Source organism: Petromyzon marinus, chromosome 77 (assembly GCF_048934315.1).
Source record: "Petromyzon marinus isolate PM22_M1 ecotype Great Lakes invasive population chromosome 77, UKy_Petmar_22M1.pri1.0, whole genome shotgun sequence".
NCBI lineage: Eukaryota > Metazoa > Chordata > Hyperoartia > Petromyzontiformes > Petromyzontidae > Petromyzon > Petromyzon marinus.
Genome location: NC_133743.1, coordinates 2,392,387 through 2,417,777, shown reverse-complemented (window position 1 = coordinate 2,417,777; position 25,391 = coordinate 2,392,387). Strand labels below are relative to the sequence as shown.

Below are 25,391 nucleotides of genomic sequence, written 5' to 3'. Positions count from 1 at the left end.
TGGGTGGGTGAGTGAGTGGGTGGGTGGGTGAGTGGGTGGGTGGGTGCGTGAGTGAGTGAGTGAGTGGGTGAGTGGGTGGCTGGGTGGGTGAGTGAGTGAGTGGGTGGGTGGGTGGGTGAGTGGGTGGGTTAGTGGGCGAGTGGGTGGGTGGCTGAGTGGGTTGGGTGGGTGAGTGAGTGGGTGGGTGGGTGGGTGGGTGAGGTGGGTGGGTGGGTGGGTGAGTGAGTGGGTGAGTGGGTGGCTGGGTGGGTGAGTGAGTGAGTGGGGGGTGGGTGGGTGGGTGGGTGAGTGGATGAGTGGGTGGGTGAGTGGGTGAGTGGGTGGGTGGGTTATTGGGTCGGAGAGTGGGTGGGTGGGTGGGTGAGTGAGTGAGTGGGTGAGTGGGTCGGTGAGTGGGGTGGGTGGGTGAGTGAGTGAGTGGGTGAGTGGGGTCGGTGAGTGGGTGGGTGGGTGAGTGAGTGAGTGGGTGAGTGAGTCGGTGAGTGGGTGAGTGGATGGGTGGGTGAGTGGGTGGGTGAGTGAGTGGGTGGGTGGGTGGGTGAGTAGGTGGGTGAGTGAGTGGGTGGGTGAGTGGGTCGGTGAGTGAGTGAGTGGGTGGATGGGTGGGTGAGTGAGTGAGTGAGTGGGTCGGTGAGTGGGTGGGTGGGTGAGTGAGTTAGTGGGTGAGTGGGTCGGTGAGTGGGTGAGTGGATGGGTGGGTGAGTGGGTGGGTGAGTGTGTGGGTGGGTGGGTGGGTGAGTAGGTGGGTGAGTGAGTGGGTGGATGGGTGGGTGAGTGAGTGGGTGGGTGGGTGAGTGGGTGGGTGGGTGAGTGGGTGGGTGGGTGGGTGAGTGGGTGAGTGAGTGAGTCGGTGGGTGGGTGGGTGGGTGGTGGGTGGGTGAGTGAGTGAGTGGGTGAGTGGGTGAGTGGGTGAGTGGGTGGGTGAGTGGGCGAGTGGGTGGGTGGGTGAGTGGGTTGGGTGGGTGAGTGAATGAGTTGATGGGTGAGGGGTGGGTGGGTGGTGTGAGTGAGTGGGGTGAGTGGGTGGGTGAGTGAGTGAGTGGGTTGGTGTGGGTGGGGTGAGTGAATGAGTGGGTTGAGTGGGTGGGTGAGTGGGTGAGTGAGTGGGTGGGTGAGTCGGTGTGGGGGTGGGTGAGTGGGTGAGTGGATGAGTGAGTGGGTGGAGTGGGTGAGTGAGTGGGTGGGTGTGTGGAGTGGGTGGGTTATTGGGTGAGTGAGTGAATGAGTGGGTGGGTGGGTGGGTGATGGAGTGGGTGAGTGGGTGGGTGGGTGAGTGGGCGAGTGGGCGGGTGAGTGGGTGGGTGAGTGGGTGGGTGAGTGGGTGGGTAGGTGAGTGGGGTGAATGGGTGGGTGGGTGGGTGAGTGGGTGAGTGGGTGGGTGGGTGAGTGGGTGGTTGGGTGAGTGGGTGGGTGGGTGGGTGAGTGAGTGGGTGAGTGGGTGAGTGAGTGGGTGGGTGGGTGGGTGAGTGGGAGTAGATGGGTGGGTGAGTGGGTGAGAGAGTGGGTGAGTGAGTGGGTGGGTGGGTGAGTGAGAAAGTGAGTGAGTGGGTGAGTGAGTAAGTGAGTGGGTGGGTGGGTGGGTGGGTGAGTGAGTGAGTGGGTGGGTGGGTGAGTGAGTAGGTGGATGGGTGAGTGGGTGAGTGGGTGAGTGAGTGGGTGAGTGGGTGAGTGGGTGGGTGAGTGGGTGGGTGATTGGGCGAGTGGGTGGGTGGGTGAGTGGGTGAGTGGGTGAGTGAGTGGGTGAGTGGGTGGGTGAGTGGGCGAGTGGGTGGGTGGCTGAGTGGGTTGGGTGGGTGAGTGAGTGGGTGGGTGGGTGAGTGGGTGGGTGGGTGGGTGAGTGAGTGAGTGGGTCGGTGAGTGGGTGGGTGGGTGGTGAGTGAGTGGGTGAGTGGGTCGGTGAGTGGGTGAGTGGATGGGTGGGTGAGTGGGTGGGTGAGTGAGTGGGTGGGTGGGTGGGTGAGTAGGTGGGTGTGTGAGTCGGTGGATGGGTGGGTGAGTGAGTGGGTGGCTGGGTGAGTGGGTGGGTGGGTGAGTGGGTGGGTGGGTGGGTGAGTGGGTGAGTGAGTGAGGTGAGTCGGTGGGTGGGTGGGTGAGTGGGTGGGTGAGTGAGTGAGTGGGTGAGTGGGTGAGTGGGTGGGTGAGTGGGCGAGTGGGTGGGTGGGTGAGTGGGTTGGGTGGGTGAGTGAATGAGTTGATGGGTGAGAGGGTGGGTGGGTGGGTGGTGAGTGGGTGTGGGTGAGTGGGTGGGTGTGAGTGAGTGAGTGGGTGGGTGGGTGGGTGAGTGAATGAGTGGGTGAGTGGGTGGGTGAGTGGGTGAGTGAGTGGGTGGGTGAGTGGGTGTGGGGGTGGGTGAGTGGGTGAGTGGATGAGTGAGTGGGTGGAGTGGGTGAGTGAGTGGGTGGGTGGGTGGAGTGGGTGGGTTATTGGGTGAGTGAGTGAATGAGTGGGTGGGGTGGGTGGGTGAGTGGGCGAGTGGGGGTGAGTGGGTGGGTGAGTGGGCTGGGTAGGTGAGTGGGTGAATGGGTGGGTGGGTGGGTGAGTGGGTGGGTGGGTGAGTGGGTGGTTGGGGTGGGTGGGTGGGTGGGTGAGTGAGTGGGTGAGTGGGTGAGTGAGTGGGTGGGTGGGTGGGTGAGTGGAGTAGATGGGTGGGTGAGTGGGTGAGAGAGTGGGTGAGTGAGTGGGTGGGTGGGTGGGTGAGTGAGTAAGTGAGTGAGTGGGTGAGTGAGTAAGTGAGTGAGTGGGTGGGTGAGTGAGTGGGTAAGTGGGTGGGTGAGTGAGTGAGTGAGTGGGTGAGTGAGTGGGTGGGTGAGTGGGTGAGTGGGTGAGAGTGGGTGGGTGGGTGGGTGGGTGAGTGGGTGGGTGAGTGGGGGGGTGGGTGAGTGAGTAGGTGGGTGGGAGAGTGAGTGGGTGAGTGGGTGGTGGGGGTGGAGTGGGTGGGTGATTGGGCGAGTGGGTGGGTGGGTGAGTGGGTTGGGTGGATGAGTGGGTGGGTGGGTGAGTGGGTGGGTGAGTAGGTGGGTGGGTGAGTGGTGAGTGGGTGAGTGAGTGGGTGAGTGGGTGAGGTGGGTGAGTGAGTGGGGCGAGTGGGTGGGTGGCTGAGTGGGTTGGGTGGGTGAGTGAGTGGGTGGGTGGGTGAGTGGGTGGGTGGGTGGGTGAGTGAGTGAGTGGGTGAGTGGGTGGCTGGGTGGGTGAGTGAGTGAGTGGGTGGGTGGGTGGGTGAGTGGGTGGGTGAGTGGGTGGGTGGGTGAGTGAGTAGGTGGGTGGGTGAGTGGGTGGTGGGTGAGTGAGTGGGTGAGTGGGTGAGTGGGTGGGTGAGTGGGTGGGTGATTGGGCGAGTGGGTGGGTGGGTGAGCGGGTTGGGTGGATGAGTGAGTGGGTGGGTGAGTGGGTGGGTGGAGTAGGTGGGTGGGTGAGTGGGTGAGTGGGTGAGTGAGTGGGTGAGTGGGTGAGTGGGTGAGTGAGTGGGCGAGTGGGTGGGTGGCTGAGTGGGTTGGGTGGGTGAGTGAGTGGGTGGGTGGGTGAGTGGGTGGGTGGGTGGCTGAGTGAGTGAGTGGGTGAGTGGGTGGCTGGGTGGGTGAGTGAGTGAGTGGGTGGGTGGGTGGGTGAGTGGGTGGGTGAGTGGGCGAGGGGGTGGGTGGGTTGGGTGGGTGAGTGGGTGAGTGGGTGAGTGAGTGGGTGAGTGGGTGAGTGGGTGGGTGAGTGGGCGAGTGGGTGAGTGGGTGGGTGAGTGGGCGAGTGGGTGGGTGGCTGAGTGGGTTGGGTGGGTGAGTGAGTGGGTGGGTGGGTGAGTGGGTGGGTGGGTGCGTGAGTGAGTGAGTGAGTGGGTGAGTGGGTGGCTGGGTGGGTGAGTGAGTGAGTGGGTGGGTGGGTGGGTGAGTGGGTGGGTTAGTGGGCGAGTGGGTGGGTGGCTGAGTGGGTTGGGTGGGTGAGTGAGTGGGTGGGTGGGTGGGTGAGTGGGTGGGTGGGTGGGTGAGTGAGTGGGTGAGTGGGTGGCTGGGTGGGTGAGTGAGTGAGTGGGTGGGTGGGTGGGTGAGTGGGTGAGTGGATGAGTGGGTGGGTGAGTGGGTGAATGGGTGGGTGGGTGATTGGGTCGGAGAGTGGGTGGGTGGGTGGGTGAGTGAGTGAGTGGGTGAGTGGGTCGGTGAGTGGGTGGGTGGGTGAGTGAGTGAGTGGGTGAGTGGGTCGGTGAGTGGGTGGGTGGGTGAGTGAGTGAGTGGGTGAGTGAGTCGGTGAGTGGGTGAGTGGATGGGTGGGTGAGTGGGTGGGTGAGTGAGTGGGTGGGTGGGTGGGTGAGTAGGTGGGTGAGTGAGTGGGTGGGTGAGTGGGTCGGTGAGTGAGTGAGTGGGTGGATGGGTGGGTGAGTGAGTGAGTGAGTGGGTCGGTGAGTGGGTGGGTGGGTGGGTGAGTGAGTTAGTGGGTGAGTGGGTCGGTGAGTGGGTGAGTGGATGGGTGGGTGAGTGGGTGGGTGAGTGAGTGGGTGGGTGGGTGGGTGGGTGAGTAGGTGGGTGAGTGAGTGGGTGGATGGGTGGGTGAGTGAGTGGGTGGGTGGGTGAGTGGGTGGGTGGGTGAGTGGGTGGGTGGGTGGGTGAGTGGGTGAGTGAGTGAGTCGGTGGGTGGGTGGGTGGGTGAGTGGGTGGGTGAGTGAGTGATTGGGTGAGTGGGTGAGTGGGTGAGTGGGTGGGTGAGTGGGCGAGTGGGTGGGTGGGTGAGTGGGTTGGGTGGGTGAGTGAATGAGTTGATGGGTGAGAGGGTGGGTGGGTGGGTGAGTGAGTGGGTGAGTGGGTGGGTGAGTGAGTGAGTGAGTGGGTGGTGTGGGTGGGTGAATGAATGAGTGGGTGAGTGGGTGGGTGAGTGGGTGAGTGAGTGGGTGGGTGAGTCGGTGTGGGGGTGGGTGAGTGGGTGAGTGGATGAGTGAGTGGGTGGAGTGGGTGAGTGAGTGGGTGGGTGGGTGGAGTGGGTGGGTTATTGGGTGAGTGAGTGAATGAGTGGGTGGGTGGGTGGGTGAGTGAGTGGGTGAGTGGGTGGGTGGGTGAGTGGGCGAGTGGGCGGGTAAGTGGGTGGGTGAGTGGGTGGGTGAGTGGGTGGGTAGGTGAGTGGGTGAATGGGTGGGTGGGTGGGTGAGTGGGTGAGTGGGTGGGTGGGTGAGTGGGTGGTTGGGTGAGTGGGTGGGTGGGTGGGTGAGTGAGTGGGTGAGTGGGTGAGTGAGTGGGTGGGTGGGTGGGTGAGTGGAGTAGATGGGTGGGTGAGTGGGTGAGAGAGTGGGTGAGTGAGTGGGTGGGTGGGTGAGTGAGTAAGTGAGTGAGTGGGTGAGTGAGTAAGTGAGTGGGTGGGTGGGTGGGTGAGTGAGTGAGTGAGTGGGTGGGTGAGTGAGTAGGTGGATGGGTGAGTGGGTGAGTGGGTGAGTGAGTGGGTGAGTGGGTGAGTGGGTGGGTGAGTGGGTGGGTGATTGGGCGAGTGGGTGGGTGGGTGAGTGGGTGAGTGGGTGAGTGAGTGGGTGAGTGGGTGGGTGAGTGGGCGAGTGGGTGGGTGGCTGAGTGGGTTGGGTGGGTGAGTGAGTGGGTGGGTGGGTGAGTGGGTGGGTGGGTGAGTGAGTGAGTGGGTGAGTGGGTGGCTGGGTGGGTGAGTGAGTGAGTGAGTGGGTGGGTGGGTGAGTGGGTGAGTGGGTGAGTGGGTGAGTCAGTGGGCGAGTGGGTGAGTGGGTGGGTGAGTGGGCGAGTGGGTGGGTGGCTGAGTGGGTTGGGTGGGTGAGTGAGTGGGTGGGTGGGTGAGTGGGTGGGTGGGTGGGTGAGTGAGTGAGTGGGTGAGTGGGTGGCTGGGTGGGTGAGTGAGTGAGTGGGTGGGTGGGTGGGTGAGTGGGTGAGTGGGTGAGTGGGTGAGTGAGTGGGTGGAGTGGGTGAGTGAGTGGGTGGGTGGGTGGAGTGGGTGGGTGAGTGGGTGGGTGAATGGGTGAGTGAGTGGGTGGGTGGGTGGGTGAGTGAGTGGGTGAGTGGGTGGGTGAGTGGGTGGGTGAGTGGGTGGGTTGGTGGAGTGTGAGGGTGAGTGTGTGAGTGTGTGAGTGAGTGAGTGGGTGCGTGGGTGAGTGAGTGGGTGCGTGAGTGTTTGAGTGTGTGAGTGAGTGGGTGAGTGTGTGGGTGAGTGGGTGGGTGGGTGGGTGAGTGAGTGAGTGGGTGGGTGGATGGGTGAGTGGAGTGGATGGGTGGGTGGGTGAGTGGGTGAGTGAGTGGGTGAGTGGGTGGGTGGGTGGGTGAGTGAGTGAGTGAGTGGGTGAGTGAGTGAGTGAGTGGGTGGGTGGGTGAGTGGAGTGGATGGGTGGGTGGATGAGTGGGTGAGTGAGTGGGTGAGTGGGTGGGTGTGTGGGTGGGTGAGTGAGTGAGTGGGTGAGTGAGTGAGTGGGTGGGTGGGTGAGTGAGTGAGTGGGTGAGTGGGTGGGTCAGTGAGTGAGTGGGTGGGTGGGTGGATGGGTCAGTTAGTGAGTGGGTGTGTGAGTGTGTGGGTGAGTGTGTGGGTGAGTGAGTGTCTGAGTGGGTGAGTGTGTGGGCGGGTGGGTGTGTGAGTGAGTGAGTGGGTGTGTGAGCGGGTGGGTGTGTGAGCGAGTGAGTGAGTGGGTGGGTGTGTGAGTGAGTGGGTGAGTGTCTGAGTGGGTGAGTGTGTGGGCGGGTGGGTGTGTAAGTGAGTGAGTGTGTGAGTGGGTGGGTGAGTGTGTGAGTGAGTGTGTGAGTGAGTTGGTGAGTGGGTGTGTGAGTGAGTGGGTGAGTGAGTGGATGAGTGGGTGTGCGAGCGAGCGTGTGAGTGTGTGAGTGAGTGAGTGAGTCGGTGGTTGTGTGGGTGAGTGGGTGAGTGGCTGAGTCACCCACCCACCCACTGCATTACACTCCCAGGTGATTGTCCAGCGATGCCTCGCCGCTTCGAACCTCACGCACGTCAAGGCCGGCTGCATCTTCTGCGGCTACCTGAAGCTGCTCCCAATGTACCTCATGGTCCTGCCCGGGATGATCAGCCGAGTTCTTTACCCCGGTGAGACAGGCTGCAACCTTTCTGATCGATTATTACCGTGAGTTGTCACGCTCTGGGTCGCGTTTCGTTGAAGGTCACTCGCTTAGCGGGGAAGCGTTTGGGCCTCCGTTCTGGCAACCAATCAGCAGCCGCGTTGAGTCGCCAAGAGGCCAGACCGAAAACTTGATTATTGTTATTATTATTGTTGTTGTTGTTATTGTTGTTGTTGTTATTATATTTTTTTTGTGTCCACGGGGAATCGTGTTTGCCAATTGTGAGTCAGAATGCATTTGCGGTCACGAATTGCAGACTCACGCGCAGAGACAGCTGACACTGGGGGTACACCCTAGGGCTCCAGACTCACACACAGAGACAGCTGCCACTGGGGTCGCCCCTAGGGCTCCAGACTCACACACAGAGACAGCTGCCACTGGGGGTACCCCTAGGGCTCCAGACTCACACACAGAGACAGCTGCCACTGGGGTCGCCCCTAGGGCTCCAGACTCACACACAGAGACAGCTGCCACTGGGGTCGCCCCTAGGGCTCCAGACTCACACACAGAGACAGCTACCACTGGGGGTGCCCCTAGGGCTCCAGACTCACACACAGAGACAGCTGCCACTGGGGGTGCCCCTAGGGCTCCAGACTCACACACAGAGACAGCTGACACTGGGGGTGCCTGCCCCTAGGGCTCCAGACTCACACACAGAGACAGCTGACACTGGGGGTGCCTGCCCCTAGGGCTCCAGACTCACACACAGAGACAGCTGACACTGGGGGTGCCCCTAGGGCTCCAGACTCACACACAGCAGACTCACACACAGAGACAGCTGCCACTAGGGGTGCCCCTAGGGCTCCAGACTCACACACAGAGACAGCTGCCACTGGGAGTGCCCCTAGGGCTCCAGACTCACACACAGCAGACTCACACACAGAGACAGCTGCCACTGGGGGTGCCCCCTAGGGCTCCAGACTCACACACAGAGACAGCTGCCACTGGGGGTGCCCCCTAGGGCTCTAGACCCACACAGCAGACTCACACACAGAGACAGCTGCCACTGGGGGTGCCCCCTAGGGCTCCAGACTCACACACAGAGACAGCTGCCACTGGGGGTGCCCCCTAGGGCTCTAGACCCACACAGCAGACTCACACACAGAGACAGCTGCACCACCACTCCCCACGCACACACTCACAGAGCGCTAACCACTGCACCACCACTCCCCACTCACACACAGTGCGCTAACCACCACTCCCCACTCACACACACAGTGCGCTAACCACTGCACCACCACTCCCCACTCACACACACAGTGCGCTAACCACTGCACCACCACTCCCCACTCACACACACACAGTGCGCTAACCACTGCACCACCACTCCCCACTCACACACACACAGTGCGCTAACCACTGCACCACCACTCCCCACTCACACACACACAGTGCGCTAACCACTGCACCACCGCTCCCCTCCCCTACAGACGAGGTGGGATGCGTGATTCCTGAGCGGTGCAAGGAAATCTGCGGCACTGAAGTTGGCTGCACGAACATCGCCTACCCCAAGCTCGTCATAGAGCTACTACCCAGCGGTCAACACACACACAGACACACACACACAGACACCGACACACACATACACACAGACACACACACACAGACACACACACAGACACACACATACACAGACACACACAGTCACACACACACACAGATACACACACACACACAGTCACACACACACACAGACACACACAGTCACACACACACACAGATACACACACACACACAGTCACACACACACACAGACACACACACACACAGACACACACATACACACACACAGACACACACAGACACACACACACACAGACACACACACAGACACACAGACACACACACAGACACACAGACACACACACACACACACAGACACACACACACAGAGACACACACACAGAGACACACACACAGACACACACACAGACACACACACACAGACACACACACACAGACACACACACACAGACACACACAGACACACACACAAACGAAGAGACAAAGATCCCCCGTATAGCCTTAACAGACTGTAGGGGCAAGTGCTGTTAGCGAGCACCTATGAAGGCCGGAACGGTACACGAGGGGGTGGGTGGCCAGCACCACGCCCGACCGCCTTTGTCTTCCTAGTGAAAATGTTTTTATCCACCGCGCCAGGTGCTCATTTGAGGCTGAGTCGACCTAGGGGAGGCCCGGGACCGGTTCAGATAATCGTCACTGGTGTTGGCCGTGAGCGGGAATCGAACCCGGGTCGCCAGGTTCATAGCGCAGCGTAGCGCTAACCACTACTACACTACCGCTCCCCACCAGATACACACAGACACACACAACAACGACAACCGACATTCGCCACTAAGTGGCGGTGACGTCACCACGACGCTTGTACCAGGCTATGTGCACCCTGAGGCCACGTGAAGTGTCGAACGCCCACTGGCAGGAGGTCACGGGGCAGACCCAGCAGGTGCCACGGGTCGACTGACTAAGATGACTGGCTGATGCACCACCTGTGCCCCCTACTGTGCCAACCTGCTGTGCTTTAGCCACCCGGCGCTCCGCTCGTTGTTGTGAGCGTCGCTCCTCCGCCCTCCATTGTTGTTGGAGGGCGACTGACTCCAACTGCCCAGTAGCGTCCTTCACGAGCCTCCTCCACAGAGGCCAATCTTGACACCGCTGGTACCGGTCATCGGCAAGTCCACTCAGCTCCACGTCGTCCTGTACCACATCACTCCATCTCTTCTCTAGCCCGTGCCGCGCCCGCTTAGCCCCCTCGATCCGGCCGAACAAAAGCTGTTTCGGCATGCGGTGGCTGGGCATGCGGGCTACATGACCCAGCCATCGCAGCCTTCCCCGCCGGAGGAGCTCACCGATGGGACCTTGCCCAGATCTTTCAAGGATTTGTGAGCTCCTCACACAATCCAGTCTGGTTAAACCCAGGATGGATCGTAGGCAGGCCAGCCTAAATGTTTCTAACCGGCGAAGATGTTCCATTAGGGGGGTCCACGTTTCGCAAGCGTAGAGAAAGGAGGGAATGACCGTGGCCGAGAAGACCTGAAGCTTAGTGCGGAGCGACAGACCAGGTAGCTTCCACACAGCGTTACGCAACCGATGAAAAGATATTGCCGCTCGACTGATTCGGAGTGAGACCTCTGCTGTTAAACTGGAGCCAGTCATAAGCACACTGCCCAGGTATGGGAAACTCTCCACTCTCTCCACAACTGCCCCATCACCGATTAGGAGTTGTGGGGGTGGAGTGTCCGATGGTACAAAATACCCAGGCAGGTGCTTAGTTTTGGTGGGGCTGATGGTAAGGCCCCACCTCTTAGTGGCACGCTCCAGTCTCAGCAGCAGCGTCTCCAACTCCTCCTCTGACTGAGCAGCTATTACCAAATCATCAGCATACATAACGTGGTTGAGCAATAGGGAGTCATCCCTTGACCGCACCCGGGCATCGATTAGCCTCCCATTATATCTGTACCATATGGAGATTCCCCCGGTACAGCTATTGAAGGCTTCACGAACTACGTGGTCAAAAAAGATGTTAAATAATGTGGGAGCCAGAGGACATCCCTGTCGCATCCCAAGGTGTACAGGGAATGGCTCTGACTCCCGGCCACGTAGTTTTACCCGAGCCCGCTCACCATCATGAAGGTCCTTAATGATCGTGGGCAGAGGGTCAGGTACTCCAAAAGAACGAAGAACGACCTAGAGCCCAGGCCTACTGATGGTATCATAGGCCTTGACCAGGTCAATAAAGCAGAGACGTAGGTCTTGTTGGAATTCCCTACACCTCTGCTGTAGCAGACGGACAGAAAATATGGCATCTGTGCAGGACCGCCATTTCCTGAAATTGCATTCGGGCTCCGCAAGCCTCTCCTCAGCGTGCCTGGCAAGGCGATGTTGAATAATCCTTGCCAGGACCTTTCCCGGCACACTGAGGAGTGAGATGCCCCTGTAGTTGTTACAGTCTGTGCGGTCCCCCTTCTTAAAAAGGGGGACCACCAGGGCATCCTTCCAATCCTGCGGAACCCGTCCAGTGGTCCAGACTGTTGTTATGATGTCATATAGGGCAGTCTGTGCGCAAACGCCACCCTCCCTCAGCATTTCGCTTGGGAGATCATCTCTGCCCGCTGCCTTTCCTGGTCTCAGACTCCGGATCACCTTCAGTACTTCCTCAGCAGATGGCACCTCAGCCAGCCACTCACAGGGGGTGACTTCTTCCAATATTTGAGGCACCGCAGCCTCAGCAGGGTCATCCTCACTTTGTGCCACGATGTTTTCCTGGCTGAGGGATTTTCCCTCCCCCAGGACCTCACGGAAATGCTCAGCAAATCTGCAAACCTGTTCATGGGGGTCGGAGATTGGATCACCGTTTTTTCCCCTAATGATGGTAATAGGTTTGGCGGTGCAAGTTACTTTTTTGATGGAGTTAAATAGAGATTTGTGATCACGGGCCACTGAGGCAGACTCCATCTCCTCAGCAACCCGCGACCACCACCCATCCTTGCAGCGCCTCACGGCTCTCCGAACCTCCGAGCGAAGGCTGCGGTAAGCCTCCTCATTCTCTGACGTGGGATTCTGTAGCCGATAACAGTGGGCCTGTCGCTTTTTCTCAACCATCCTGAACACCTCCTCTGTCAGCCAGGGTCTCTGGGGAGGTCTGGACCGCGTACCTAAAGCAGCCATTGCAGCTGCATGAGTCACCGTCCTAAACCTCGCCCATTTACCCTCGACATCAGGAGGAGTCGGGGACGATGCCAATCCCAGCCGCAAGCGATGATGAAATTCTCGCTTGCAACTTTCATCAGATAACTGAGACCAGGCCACTTTAGGTTGGAATGGGGTCCTGGGTGTACACCCACCACCGGAGTGGAAGAATGGCAGGCGCATCTTACAGATGACTAGTCGATGGTCAGAGGTCAGATCAGCTCCACGGTAGGTCCTGGTGTCAAGGACATGGGCTCGCATCCGCTGGTCCGTCACTATGTAGTCCAGCAGATGGTCTTGCCTGGACCCGGCATGCATCCATGATGTTGTGTGGATGCGCCGATGCCGGAACAGCGTGTTGGTAATTACAAGCCAATGGGCTGCACAAACATCTAGCAGCCTCCTACCGTTGTTATTGAGCTGATCTGGCCCATGCCCTCCAATCACTCCAGACCAGGTGCCAGTATCATGACCAACTCGGGCATTGAAGTCACCCAACATGATGACTCTATCCCAAGGGGCCACTTTAGCCAGCACCTGTGACAGGAGGTCATAGAAGGCATCTGACTCATCGGCTTTGCCTGCATCCCTCCACGGATGTTCATCTTCGGTGGGGGCATAAGTAACCACGACCACCATTCCTCGCCTCCGGTTGATGGGAAGGCGAGCCCAAAGTAGCCTGGGGCTTACAGCTTCCCACACCTCGCCGACACGCTCCCACGCCCCCTTCATTCTTTTGTTCAAAAGAAGAACCACACCCTGTTGTTTGGCAGTCTGCTGCCCCGAGTAGAGGACTGTCCACCCCTCATGGTGGCAGGAGCCAGAGCCGGTCCACCGGACCTCCTGAATACCGCAGAGATCCAGGCGGTACCGGTCCAGCTCCCGACAGAGGAGTGGCAGCCTCTCCTCCGCAGTGAGCGTTCGAACATTCCATGTGGCCACCCGTAGTGGCTTTTCTTTGTTTCTGGAGGAGCCCCGAGGGTAGATATTCAATCTCCTGGCTCCGCCAATTGGGGTTTGGCCAGGAGTCGTCATAGACGCCTGGCCCCCCGGGGCCTCCGGCACAAGCTTATTAGTTGGATATTTCAGTTTAACTCATGGTTTAGTGGTAATTAATTGAAAGGTGGAGGGGTTACCAGCCCCTCGCACCCGTCCAGAGCCCCCGTTTAGCCCCTGTGGTGGACACATATGCCATGAGGGGAGGAGCCAATCAAAATTGGATCTCCCCCCACAGCACTGTCCACGACAGAGTTGCCCGTCCAGCACCGCGAGGAGGTAGGGGGTTGTTTTGCCAGACACACACACACACAGACACACATACAGACACACACACACAGCCCCACCCCACCCAGCCCCATGTTGTTGATGTTGTTGATGTTGCTGTTGTTGTTGATGATGTGATGCTATTGTTGTTGATGTTGTTGATGTGATGTTGTTGATGTTGTTGTTGGTGTTGTTGTTGGTGTTGTTGTTGTTGTTGATGTTGTTGATGTGATGTTGTTGATGTGATGTTGTTGATGTTGTTGATGTTGATGTTGTTGATGTTGTTGTTGATGTTGTTGATGATGTTGTTGATGTGATGTTGTTGATGTTGTTGATGTTGTTGTTGATGTTGTTGTTGATGTTGTTTATGATGTTGTTGTTGTTGATGATGTTGTTGTTGATGTTGTTGATGTTGTTGATGATGATGTTGATGATGTTGTTGGTGTTGTTGTTGTTGATGTTATTGTTGTTGTTGATGATGTTGTTGATGTTGTTGATGTTGTTGTTGTTGTTGATGTTGTTGTTGATGTTGTTGATGATGTTGTTGATGTTGTTGTTGTTGTTGTTGATGTTGTTGATGTGATGTTGTTGATGTTGTTGTTGATGTTGTTGTTGGTGTTGTTGTTGATGTTGTTGATGTGATGTTGTTGATGTGATGTTGTTGATGTTGTTATTGTTGATGTTGTTGATGTTGATGATGTTGTTGTTGATGTTGTTGTTGTTGTTGTTGATGATGTTGTTGTTGATGTTGTTGATGTTGTTGATGATGATGTTGATGATGTTGTTGTTGTTGTTGATGTTGTTGTTGATGTTATTGTTGTTGTTGATGATGTTGTTGATGTTGTTGATGTTGTTGTTGTTGATGTTGTTGTTGATGTTGTTGTTGATGTTGTTGTTGATGTTGTTGTTGATGTTGTTGATGTTGTTGTTGATGTTGTTGTTGTTGATGTTGTTGTTGATGTTGTTGATGTTGTTGTTGATGTTGTTGTTGTTGATGTTATTATTGTTGTTGATGTTGTTGTTGATGTTGTTATTGTTGATGTTGTTGATGTTGTTATTTTGTTGATGTTGTTGATGTTGTTGATGTTGTTGTTGATGTTGTTGTTGATGATGGTGTTGTTGTTGTTGATGATGATGTTGATGTTGTTGTTGTTGATGATGATGTTGTTATTTTGTTACTGTTGTTGATGTTGTTGATGATGATGTTGATGTTGTTGTTGTTGATGATGATGATGTTGATGTTGTTGTTGATGTTGTTGATGTTGTTGATGTTGTTATTTTGTTGATGTTGTTGATGTTGTTGTTGATGTTGTTGTTGATGTTGTTGTTGATGTTGTTGATGATGTTGTTGATGTTGTTGTTGTTGTTGATGTTGTTGATGTGATGTTGTTGATGTTGTTGTTGATGTTGTTGTTGATGTTGTTGATGTGATGTTGTTGATGTGATGTTGTTGATGTTGTTATTGTTGATGTTGTTGATGTTGATGATGTTGTTGTTGATGTTGTTGTTGTTAATGTTGTTGTTGATGTTGTTGTTGATGTTGTTGATGTTGTTGTTGATGTTGTTGTTGTTGATGTTGTTGTTGATGTTGTTGATGTTGTTGTTGATGTTGTTGTTGTTGATGTTATTATTGTTGTTGATCTTCTTTGGTTCTTTCGGTAAAGTCACGTAGAATGAGAATAAAATAATAAATTGATAAAATAAAATAACACAATAATATTCTCACGACGTTTCGGCCACAACACAAGCGGCCTTCATCAGGTGAAGGGAGCGAGACTGTCTGGTAGGACAGCGCTGGAGTGAGAGAGCCACGTTCAGATCACGGCTTTTAAGCTGTGTGAGAGGAACAAAGAGCCTTGACGAAGGAATTAGCATAAAATTTAGCATTGAAAAGGCTGAATGATTAGCTTGTGACTGGTCACAGAAATAGCTATGTTAAAAGTTAAAGCATACACATCCGCAGAGGCACCCATTGTTCAAAGGAATTAGCATAGAATTTAGCATTGAAATAGCTAAATTAAGGCATTCGCTTGTAACTGCTACAGAAATAGTTACGTTGAAGTCAGAGCATACACATTCACCGAGGCACTTAGTACAAATCAAAACAGGAGAATTTAGCATTGAAATAACTAGGCGAATTTAGCATTGAAATAACTGGATGATTTGCTAGTGACTGGTCACAGAAATGACTACAAATCTGAGCTATTCACAGTACTATATAGTGAACCAATAAAAACTAAAATATAAATTACCTTCATGTTATCAATAAACTCTATATTCTCCAATCAGCTAAGCTACCAACCATAAGTCGTTATATATCACAATGCTATATGGCGAAAAAATGGGTGGATTCTTACCCTCAAATTTCCGTACCACGGATAGCTACGGGCCCCGTTCAGACGGACGAGTTCGTCCATGGTCGGAACAGAGGAGGGGGAGAGAGACAGCTGCGAAGCCCTAGTATACTCCATGTTGTAAACCATACCATTAACCGTGGTGTGAGAGGTATTAAGAGGCAATGCTGGCGAAAGAGCTGCGGTCTGAAGGTCATCGTAAAATTACAATTAATTAAGAACAGAAATGATTTAACACATCTTTCCAGTGGTTACTGAGCCTGAATCCATCTTCTCGGTTGAAATTGTCTCTGTGCTTGTATATGTGAATGGCCTCATGAACGAATCTCTCATGGTAGCCAGTTGGTTTGCAAAGAACCTCCGTCTTGGAGAAGTCAATGTCATGTGAGCCCACTGAATTGTAACAGTGATCTGCCACGGCAGAGGAGTTCGTCTTACCGTGTTTCAAGTCTGCTTTATGTTCGCGGATGCGATCCGAGATATGTCTTTTGGTTTCTCCAATGTAGCTACTACCACAGAGGCACTTTAGTTTGTAAACGCCCGGGTACTGTATGTCTGGAAGAGCATCTTTTACAGATGGAACTAAATCACGGATTTTGTGTACTGTGTTGAATCGGACCTGGATCTTGTGTTTATTCAGGATTTTGGAGATCTTTTTAGTGACCCCTGCAATGTAGGGTAAGGTGATGGTTTTGAGTGGCTCCACAAGAGGATCCTTCTTCATGACTGGAGTGATGGCTTTGCGGATTGTGTAGTCGGAGTAGCCATTAGCCCTGAGAGCCTGGTGTACGTGTTTGAGTTCACTGGTAATGTGTTCCTGGTCGGAAATGCATTGGGCTCTATGGTATAGAGTCTTGATGAGGCAGTTCTTCTGGGATGGATGGTGGTGGGAATCCGGTTTCAAGTAAGCATCTGTATGGGTAGCTTTCCTGTAGACAGAGTGGCTCATTGAACCATCATGTCTCCTTTTAATTAAGACATCCAGAAAGGGTAGTTTGCCATCTTTTTCGACCTCCATGGTAAATCTGATGGCTGGGTGTATGGAATTGATGTGGTCGCGGAATTGGTCTAGAGCAGGCTGGCCATGTGGCCAGATGACAAAGGTGTCATCAACGTACCTCTTCCATAAGGTCGGGCGTAGAGTGGCAGTCTGGATGGCGTCAGTTTCAAATTTTTCCATGAATACGTTGGCTACAACCGGAGATAGGGGGGAGCCCATTGGGGTGCCCTCAGTTTGTTTGTAGAAAGTTCCATTCCAGTTGAAGTATGTGTTGGTTAAGCAATGTCTCACCAGGGGGGGGTACATCAGTATGCAGTCCTTGATGAACCAGGTCTTCAATGATAGCGATGGTGTCAGGTACCGGGACTTTGGTGAACAAGGACACCACATCAAAACTGACAAGCAGGTCGTTTGGGGACAGGATTCCCACCACCATCCATCCCAGAAGAACTGCCTCATCAAGACTCTATACCATAGAGCCCAATGCATTTCCGACCAGGAACACATTACCAGTGAACTCAAACACGTACACCAGGCTCTCAGGGCTAATGGCTACTCCGACTACACAATCCGCAAAGCCATCACTCCAGTCATGAAGAAGGATCCTCTTGTGGAGCCACTCAAAACCATCACCTTACCCTACATTGCAGGGGTCACTAAAAAGATCTCCAAAATCCTGAATAAACACAAGATCCAGGTCCGATTCAACACAGTACACAAAATCCGTGATTTAGTTCCATCTGTAAAAGATGCTCTTCCAGACATACAGTACCCGGGCGTTTACAAACTAAAGTGCCTCTGTGGTAGTAGCTACATTGGAGAAACCAAAAGACATATCTCGGATCGCATCCGCGAACATAAAGCAGACTTGAAACACGGTAAGACGAACTCCTCTGCCGTGGCAGATCACTGTTACAATTCAGTGGGCTCACATGACATTGACTTCTCCAAGACGGAGGTTCTTTGCAAACCAACTGGCTACCATGAGAGATTCGTTCATGAGGCCATTCACATATACAAGCACAGAGACAATTTCAACCGAGAAGATGGATTCAGGCTCAGTAACCACTGGAAAGATGTGTTAAATCATTTCTGTTCTTAATTAATTGTAATTTTACGATGACCTTCAGACCGCAGCTCTTTCGCCAGCATTGCCTCTTAATACCTCTCACACCACGGTTAATGGTATGGTTTACAACATGGAGTATACTAGGGCTTCGCAGCTGTCTCTCTCCCCCTCCTCTGTTCCGACCATGGACGAACTCGTCCGTCTGAACGGGGCCCGTAGCTATCCGTGGTACGGAAATTTGAGGGTAAGAATCCACCCATTTTTTCGCCATATAGCATTGTGATATATAACGACTTATGGTTGGTAGCTTAGCTGATTGGAGAATATAGAGTTTATTGATAACATGAAGGTAATTTATATTTTAGTTTTTATTGGTTCACTATATAGTACTGTGAATAGCTCAGATTTGTAGTCATTTCTGTGACCAGTCACTAGCAAATCATCCAGTTATTTCAATGCTAAATTCGCCTAGTTATTTCAATGCTAAATTCTCCTGTTTTGATTTGTACTAAGTGCCTCGGTGAATGTGTATGCTCTGACTTCAACGTAACTATTTCTGTAGCAGTTACAAGCGAATGCCTTAATTTAGCTATTTCAATGCTAAATTCTATGCTAATTCCTTTGAACAATGGGGGCCTCTGCGGATGTGTATGCTTTAACTTTTAACATAGCTATTTCTGTGACCAGTCACAAGCTAATCATTCAGCCTTTTCAATGCTAAATTTTATGCTAATTCCTTCGTCAAGGCTCTTTGTTCCTCTCACACAGCTTAAAAGCCGTGATCTGAACGTGGCTCTCTCACTCCAGCGCTGTCCTACCAGACAGTCTCGCTCCCTTCACCTGATGAAGGCCGCTTGTGTTGTGGCCGAAACGTCGTGAGAATATTATTGTGTTATTTTATTTTATCAATTTATTATTTTATTCTCATTCTACGTGACTTTACCGAAAGAACCAAAGAAGATGAATCATTGCAGTCACGAAAACTTTAAATCGAAATTTATTGTTGTTGATGTTGTTGAAGTTGTTATTGTTGATGTTGTTGATGTTGTTGATGTTGTTGATGTTGTTGTTGATGTTGATGTTGTTGATGTTGATGTTGTTGATGTTGTTGATGTTGTTGATGTTGTTGATGTTGTTGATGATGTTGTTGATGTTGTTGATGTGATGTTGATGTTGTTGATGTTGTTGATGTTGTTGATGTTGTTGTGTCCTCCTGCAGGCCTGCGTGGCCTCATGCTGGCCGTGATGCTGGCAGCCCTCATGTCGTCCCTCGCCTCGATCTTCAACAGCAGCAGCACCATCTTCACGATGGACGTGTGGCGGAGACTTCGCCCACACGCTCGCGATCGTGAACTCATGCTGGTGGGAAGGTGGGTGGGGGGTAGAGTGGGTGGGTGAGTGGGTGGGTGAGTGAGGGGGTGGTGTGTGGGTGAGTGGGTGGGTGTGTGGGTGGGTGGGTGAGTGGGTGGGTGGGTGAGTGGGTGCGTGGGTGGGTGTGTGGGTGAGTGAGTGGGTGAGTGGGTGGGTGGGTGTGTGGGTGGGTGAGTGGGTGGGTGGGTGCGTGGGTGGGTGGGTGGGTGTCTGAGTGGGTGGGTGAGTGGGTGTGCGTACATCCTTTGTGTGTCTGTGTGTATATCTGTGTGTGTGTCTGTGTGTGTGTATATCTGTGTGTATATCTGTGTGTGTGTCTGTGTATGTGTCTCTGTGTGTATATCTGTGTGTGTCTGTGTGTGTCTGTGTGTATATCTGTGTGTGTGTATCTGTGTGTATATCTGTGTGTGTGTCTGTGTGTGTGTCTGTGTGTGTATATCTGTGTGTGTCTGTGTGTGTCTGTGTGTATATCTGTGTGTGTGTCTGTGTGTATATCTGTGTGTGTGTCTGTGTGTGTATATATCTGTGTGTGTCTGTGTGTATATCTGTGTGTGTGTCTGTGTGTGTATATCTGTGTGTATATCTGTGTGTGTGTCTGTGTGTGTGTCTGTGTGTGTATGTGTGTGTATCTGTGTGTGTGTGTCTGTGTGTCTGTGTGTGTATATCTGTGTGTGTCTGTGTGTGTCTGTGTGTATATCTGTGTGTGTGTCTGTGTGTATATCTGTGTGTGTGTCTGTGTGTGTATATATCTGTGTGTGTCTGTGTGTGTCTGTGTGTATATCTGTGTGTGTTTCTGTGTGTATATCTGTGTGTGTGTCTGTGTGTGTATATATCTGTGTGTGTCTGTGTGTGTCTGTGTGTATATCTGTGTGTGTGTCTGTGTGCGTATATCTGTGTGTATATCTGTGTGTGTGTGTCTGTGTGTGTGTCTGTGTGTGTCTGTGTGTGTGTGTATCTGTGTGTGTGTGTCTGTGTGTTTGTGTGTATATCTATGTGTGTGTATATCTGTGTGTGTATATCTACGTGTGTCTGTGTGTATATCTACGTGTGTCTGTGTGTATATCTGTGTGTGTATATCTGTGTGTGTGTCTGTGTGTATATCTGTGTGTGTATCTGTGTGTGTGTCTGTGTGTATATCTGTGTGTGTGTATCTGTGTGTGTGTGTCTGTGTGTGCGGGCACACACACACACCAGAATCTGGGTGCTGTTCATCGTTGCCGTCAGCATTTCCTGGATCCCCGTGGTCCAGGCTGCCCAGAGCGGGCAGCTCTTTGACTACATCCAGTCCGTGACGAGCTTCCTCGCTCCGCCCATCGCCGCCGTGTTCTGCCTCGGAATGTTCGCCAAACGGGTCAACGAGCCGGTGAGGGAGACAGCCTCGTGTAGGCCGGGCGAGGTAGTCAACGTCTCACCTGTAGGCCGGGCGAGGTAGTCAACATCTCACCTGTAGGCCGGGCGAGGTAGTCAACATCTCACCTGTAGGCCAGGCGAGGTAGTCAACATCTCACCTGTAGGCCAGGCGAGGTAGTCAACGTGTCACCTGTAGGCCGGGTGAGGTAGTCAACATCTCACTTGTAGGCCAGGCGAGGTAGTCAACATCTCACCTGTAGGCCAGGCGAGGTAGTCAACATCTCACCTTTATACCTGGCGAGGTAGTCAACATCTCACCTGTTGGCCAGGCGAGGTAGTCAACATCTCACCTATAGGCCTGGCGAGTTAGTCAACATCTCACCTGTAGGCCAGGCGAGGTAGTCAACATCTCACCTGTAGGCCAGGTGAGGTAGTCAACATCTCACCTGTAGGCCGGGTGAGGTAGTCAACATCTCACTTGTAGGCCAGGCGAGGTAGTCAACATCTCACCTTTATACCTGGCGAGGTAGTCAACATCTCACCTGCAGACCAGGTGAGGTAGTCAACATCTCACCTGTAGGCCAGGTGAGGTAGTCAACATCTCACCTGTAGGCCAGGCGAGGTAGTCAACATCTCACCTGTAGACCAGGCGAGGTAGTCAACATCTCACCTGTTGGACAGGCAAGGTAGTCAACATCTCACCTGTAGACCGGGCGAGGTAGTCAACGTCTCACCTGTAGAACAGGCGAGGTAGTCAACATCTCACCTGTAGGCCAGGCGAGGTAGTCAACATCTCACATGTAGGCCAGGCGAGGTAGTCAACATCTCACCTGTTGGCCGGACGAAGTAATCAACATCTCACCTGTTGGCCAGGCGAGGTAGTCAACATCTCACCTGTAGGCCGGGTGAGGTAGTCAACATCTCACTTGTAGGTCAGGCGAGGTAGTCAACATCTCACCTTTATACCTGGCGAGGTAGTCAACATCTCACCTGTAGGCCAGGCGAGGTAGTCAACATCTCACCTGTATACCTGGCGAGGTAGTCAACATCTCACCTGTAGGCCAGGCGAGGTAGTCAACGTCTCACCTGTAGGCCAGGCGAGGTAGTCAACATCTCACCTGTAGGCCAGGCGAGGTAGTCAACATCTCACCTGTATACCAGGCGAGGTAGTCAACGTCTCACCTGTAGACCAGGCGAGGTAGTCAACGTCTCACCTGTAGGCCGGGCGAGGTAGTCAACATCTCACTTGTAGGCCAGGCGAGGTAGTCAACATCTCACCTGTAGGCCAGGCGAGGTAGTCAACATCTCACCTGTATGCCATTCGAGGCAGTCAACATCTCACTACTGGGAGAGAGAGACACAGACTCATGTCTCAACATCTCCACCCACCATCTCCACCCACCATCTCCACCCACCATCTCCACCCACCATCTCTCTCTCCACCATCTCCACCCACCATCTCCACCAACCATCTCTCTCCTCCATCTCCACCCACCATCTCTCTCCACCATCTCACTCTCCACCCACCATCTCCACCCACCATCTCCACCCACCATCTCTCTCACCATCTCTCTCCACCATCTCTCTCCACCATCTCTCTCTCCACCTCCACCCACCATCTCTCTCACCATCTCCCTCACCATCTCCCTCACCATCTCACTCACCATCTCCACCCACCATCTCTCTCCACCATCTCACTCTCAACCCACCATCTCCACCCACCATCTCCACCCACCATCTCCACCCACCATCTCTCTCACCATCTCCACCCACCATCTCACTCTCCACCCACCATCTCCACCCACCATCTCCACCCACCATCTCTCTCCACAATCTCTCTCCACCATCTCACTCTCCACCCACCATCTCCACCCACCATCTCCACCCACCATCTCTCTTCACCATCTCCACCCACCATTTCCACCCACCATCTCTCTCCACATTCTCTCTCCACCATCTCAGTCTCCACCCACCATCTCCACCCACCATCTCCACCCACCATCTCCACCCACCATCTCTCTCCACCATCTCCACCCACCATCTCTTTCCACCATCTCACTCTCAACCCACCATCTCCACCCACCATCTCCACCCACCATCTCCACCCACCATCTCTCTCCACCATCTCTCTCCACAATCTCTCTCCACCATCTCACTCTCCACCCACCATCTCCACCCACCATCTCCACCCACCATTTCCACCCACCATCTATCTCCACCATCTCCACCCACCATCTCCACCCACCATCTCTCTCCACCCACAATCTCTCTCCACCATCTGACTCTCAACCCATCCCTCTCCGAACCCACCATCTCCACCCACCATCTCCACCCACCATCCCCACCCACCATCTCTCTCCACCCACAATCTCTCTCCACCATCTCACTCTCAACCCACCTTCTCCATTCACCATCTCTCTCCACCATCTCCACGCACCATCTCCACCCACCATCTCCACCCACCATCTCTCTCCACCATCTCCACCCACCATCTCCACCCACCATCTCTCTCCACCATCTCCACTCACCATCTCCACCCACCATCCCCACCCACCATCTCTCTCCACCCACAATCTCTCTCCACCATCTCACTCTCAACCCACCATCTCCATTCACCATCTCTCTCCACCATCTCCACTCACCATCTCCACCCACCATCTCCACCCACCATCTCTCTCCACCATCTCCACCCACCATCTCCACCCACCATCTCCACCCACCATCTCTCTCCACCATCTCACTCTCCACCCATCTCCACCCACCATCTCTCTCCACCATCTCCACCCACCATCTCCACCCACCATCTCTCTCCACCATCTCTCTCACCATCTCTCTCACCATCTCCACCCACCATCTCCACCCACCATCTCTCTCCACCATCTCTCTCACCATCTCTCTCACCATCTCCACCCACCATCTCCACCCACCATCTCTCTCCACTATCTCTCTCCACCATCACCACCCACCATCTCCACCCACCATCTCTCTCCACCATCTCTCTCACCATCTCTCTCACCATCTCCACCCACCATCTCCACCCACCATCTCTCTCCACTATCTCTCTCCACCATCTCCACCCACCATCTCCACCCACCATCTCCACCCACCATCTCTCTCCACCATCTCACTCTCAACCCACCATCTCCACCCACCATCTCCACCCACCATCTCTCTCCACCATCTCCACCCACCATCTCCACCCACCATCTCTCTCCACCATCTCCACCCACCATCTCTCTCCACCATCTCCACCCACCATCTCTCTCCACCATCTCCACCCACCATCTCCATTCACCATCTCTCTCCACCATCTCCACCCACCATCTCCATTCACCATCTCTCTCCACCATCTCCACCCACCATCTCCACCCACCATCTCTACCATCTCCACCATCTCTCTCACCATCTCACTCTCAACCCACCCCCCTCCGAACCCACCATCTCCACCCACCATCTCCACCCACCATCTCTCTCACCATCTCCACCCACCATCTCACTCTCCACCCACCATCTCCACCCACCATCTCCACCCACCATCTCTCTCCACCATCTCTCCACCATCTCACTCTCAACCCACCCCTCTCCGAACCCACCATCTCCACCCACCATCTCCATTCACCATCTCTCTCCACCATCTCCACCCACCATCTCCACCCACCATCTCTACCCACCATCTCCACCCACCATCTCCACCCACCATCTCCACCATCTCCACCATCTCTCTCACCATCTCACTCTCAACCCACCCCCCTCCGAACCCACCATCTCCACCCACCATCTCCAACCACCATCTCTCTCACCATCTCCACCCACCATCTCACTCTCCACCCACCATCTCCACCCACCATCTCCACCCACCATCTCCACCCACCATCTCTCTCCACCCACCATCTCCACCCACCATCTCTCTCCACCCACCATCTCCACCCACCATCTCTCTCCACCATCTCTCTCCACCATCTCTCCACCATCTCACTCTCAACCCACCCCTCTCCGAACCCACCATCTCCACCCACCATCTCCACCCACCATCTCCACCCACCATCTCTCTCCACCATCTCTCTCCACCATCTCTCTCCACCATCTCTCTCACCATCTCACTCTATCTCCACCCACCATCTCCACTCACCATCTCCACCATCTCCACCATCTCTCTCACATCTCACTCTCAACCCACCCCTCTCCGAACCCACCATCTCCACCCACCATCTCCACCCACCATCTCTCTCCACCATCTCACTCTCAACCCACCATCTCTCTCCACCATCTCCACCCACCATCTCTACCCACCATCTCCACCCACCATCCCTCTCCACCATCTCACTCTCAACCCACCCCTCTCCAAACCCACCATCTCCACCCACCATCTATCTCCACCCACCATCTCCACCCACCATCTCTCTCCACCCACCATATCCACCCACCATCTCTCTCCTCCATCTCTCCACCATCTCACTCTCAACCCACCCCTCTCCAAACCCACCATCTCCACCCACCATCTCTCTCCACCCACCATCCCCACCCACCATCTCCACCCACCATCTCTCTCCACCCACCATCTCCACCCACCATCTCTCTCCACCATCTCTCTCCTCCATCTCTCCACCATCTCACTCTCAACCCACCCCTCTCCAAACCCACCATCTCCACCCACCATCTATCTCCACCATCTCCACCCACCATCCCTCTCCACCCCCTCCCCCACCCCATCCCCCCCACTCCCCCCCCCCCCCCCTCTCTCAGGGTGCCTTCTGGGGCCTAATGTTCGGCCTGGCGCTGGGCCTGTCCCGGCTCATCGCCGGCTTCATCTACGGCTCCCGGAGTTGTGTCCAACAATCCTCCACCGCCTCGACGTGCCCGGCGCTGGTGTGCCGACTGCACTACCTCTACTTTGCTCTGATTCTCTTCGTTGCCACGGGTCTCGTGGCGATGGTCGTGTCCCTGCTCACGGAGCCCATCGCCGACAAGCACGTGAGTGAGGCACAACAACATCAACAACAACAGCAGCAGCAGCAGCAGCAGCAGGCGCCATTCGCCAACTAAGCGGCGGTGACGTCGCCGCGACGCTTGTGCCAGGCTATGTGCACCTTGAGGCTACCACGTGAGGTGTCGAACGCCCGCTGGCAGGAGGTCACGGGGCAGACCCAGGTGCCACGGGTCGACTGACTGAGATGACTGGCTGATGCACCACCTGTGCCCCCTACTGTGCCAACCTGCTGTGCTTTAGCCAC

The 25,391-nt window shown here is 54.4% G+C and overlaps 1 protein-coding gene across 2 annotated transcripts in view; it reads left to right on the top strand.

The window, feature by feature from the left end:
- Positions 1–25,391, top strand: part of LOC116937034 (sodium/glucose cotransporter 2-like) — a 56,851-nt gene that overhangs the window by 5,445 nt on the left and 26,015 nt on the right. For both annotated transcript variants that reach the window (XM_076056681.1, XM_076056680.1), the window contains exons 2-6: positions 6,879–7,014; positions 8,477–8,584; positions 18,659–18,809; positions 20,005–20,173; positions 24,904–25,131. In XM_076056681.1, the coding sequence (XP_075912796.1) occupies positions 6,966–7,014; positions 8,477–8,584; positions 18,659–18,809; positions 20,005–20,173; positions 24,904–25,131 (705 nt within the window). In that variant the 5' untranslated portion in view covers positions 6,879–6,965. The remainder of the gene's footprint in view (positions 1–6,878; positions 7,015–8,476; positions 8,585–18,658; positions 18,810–20,004; positions 20,174–24,903; positions 25,132–25,391) is intronic.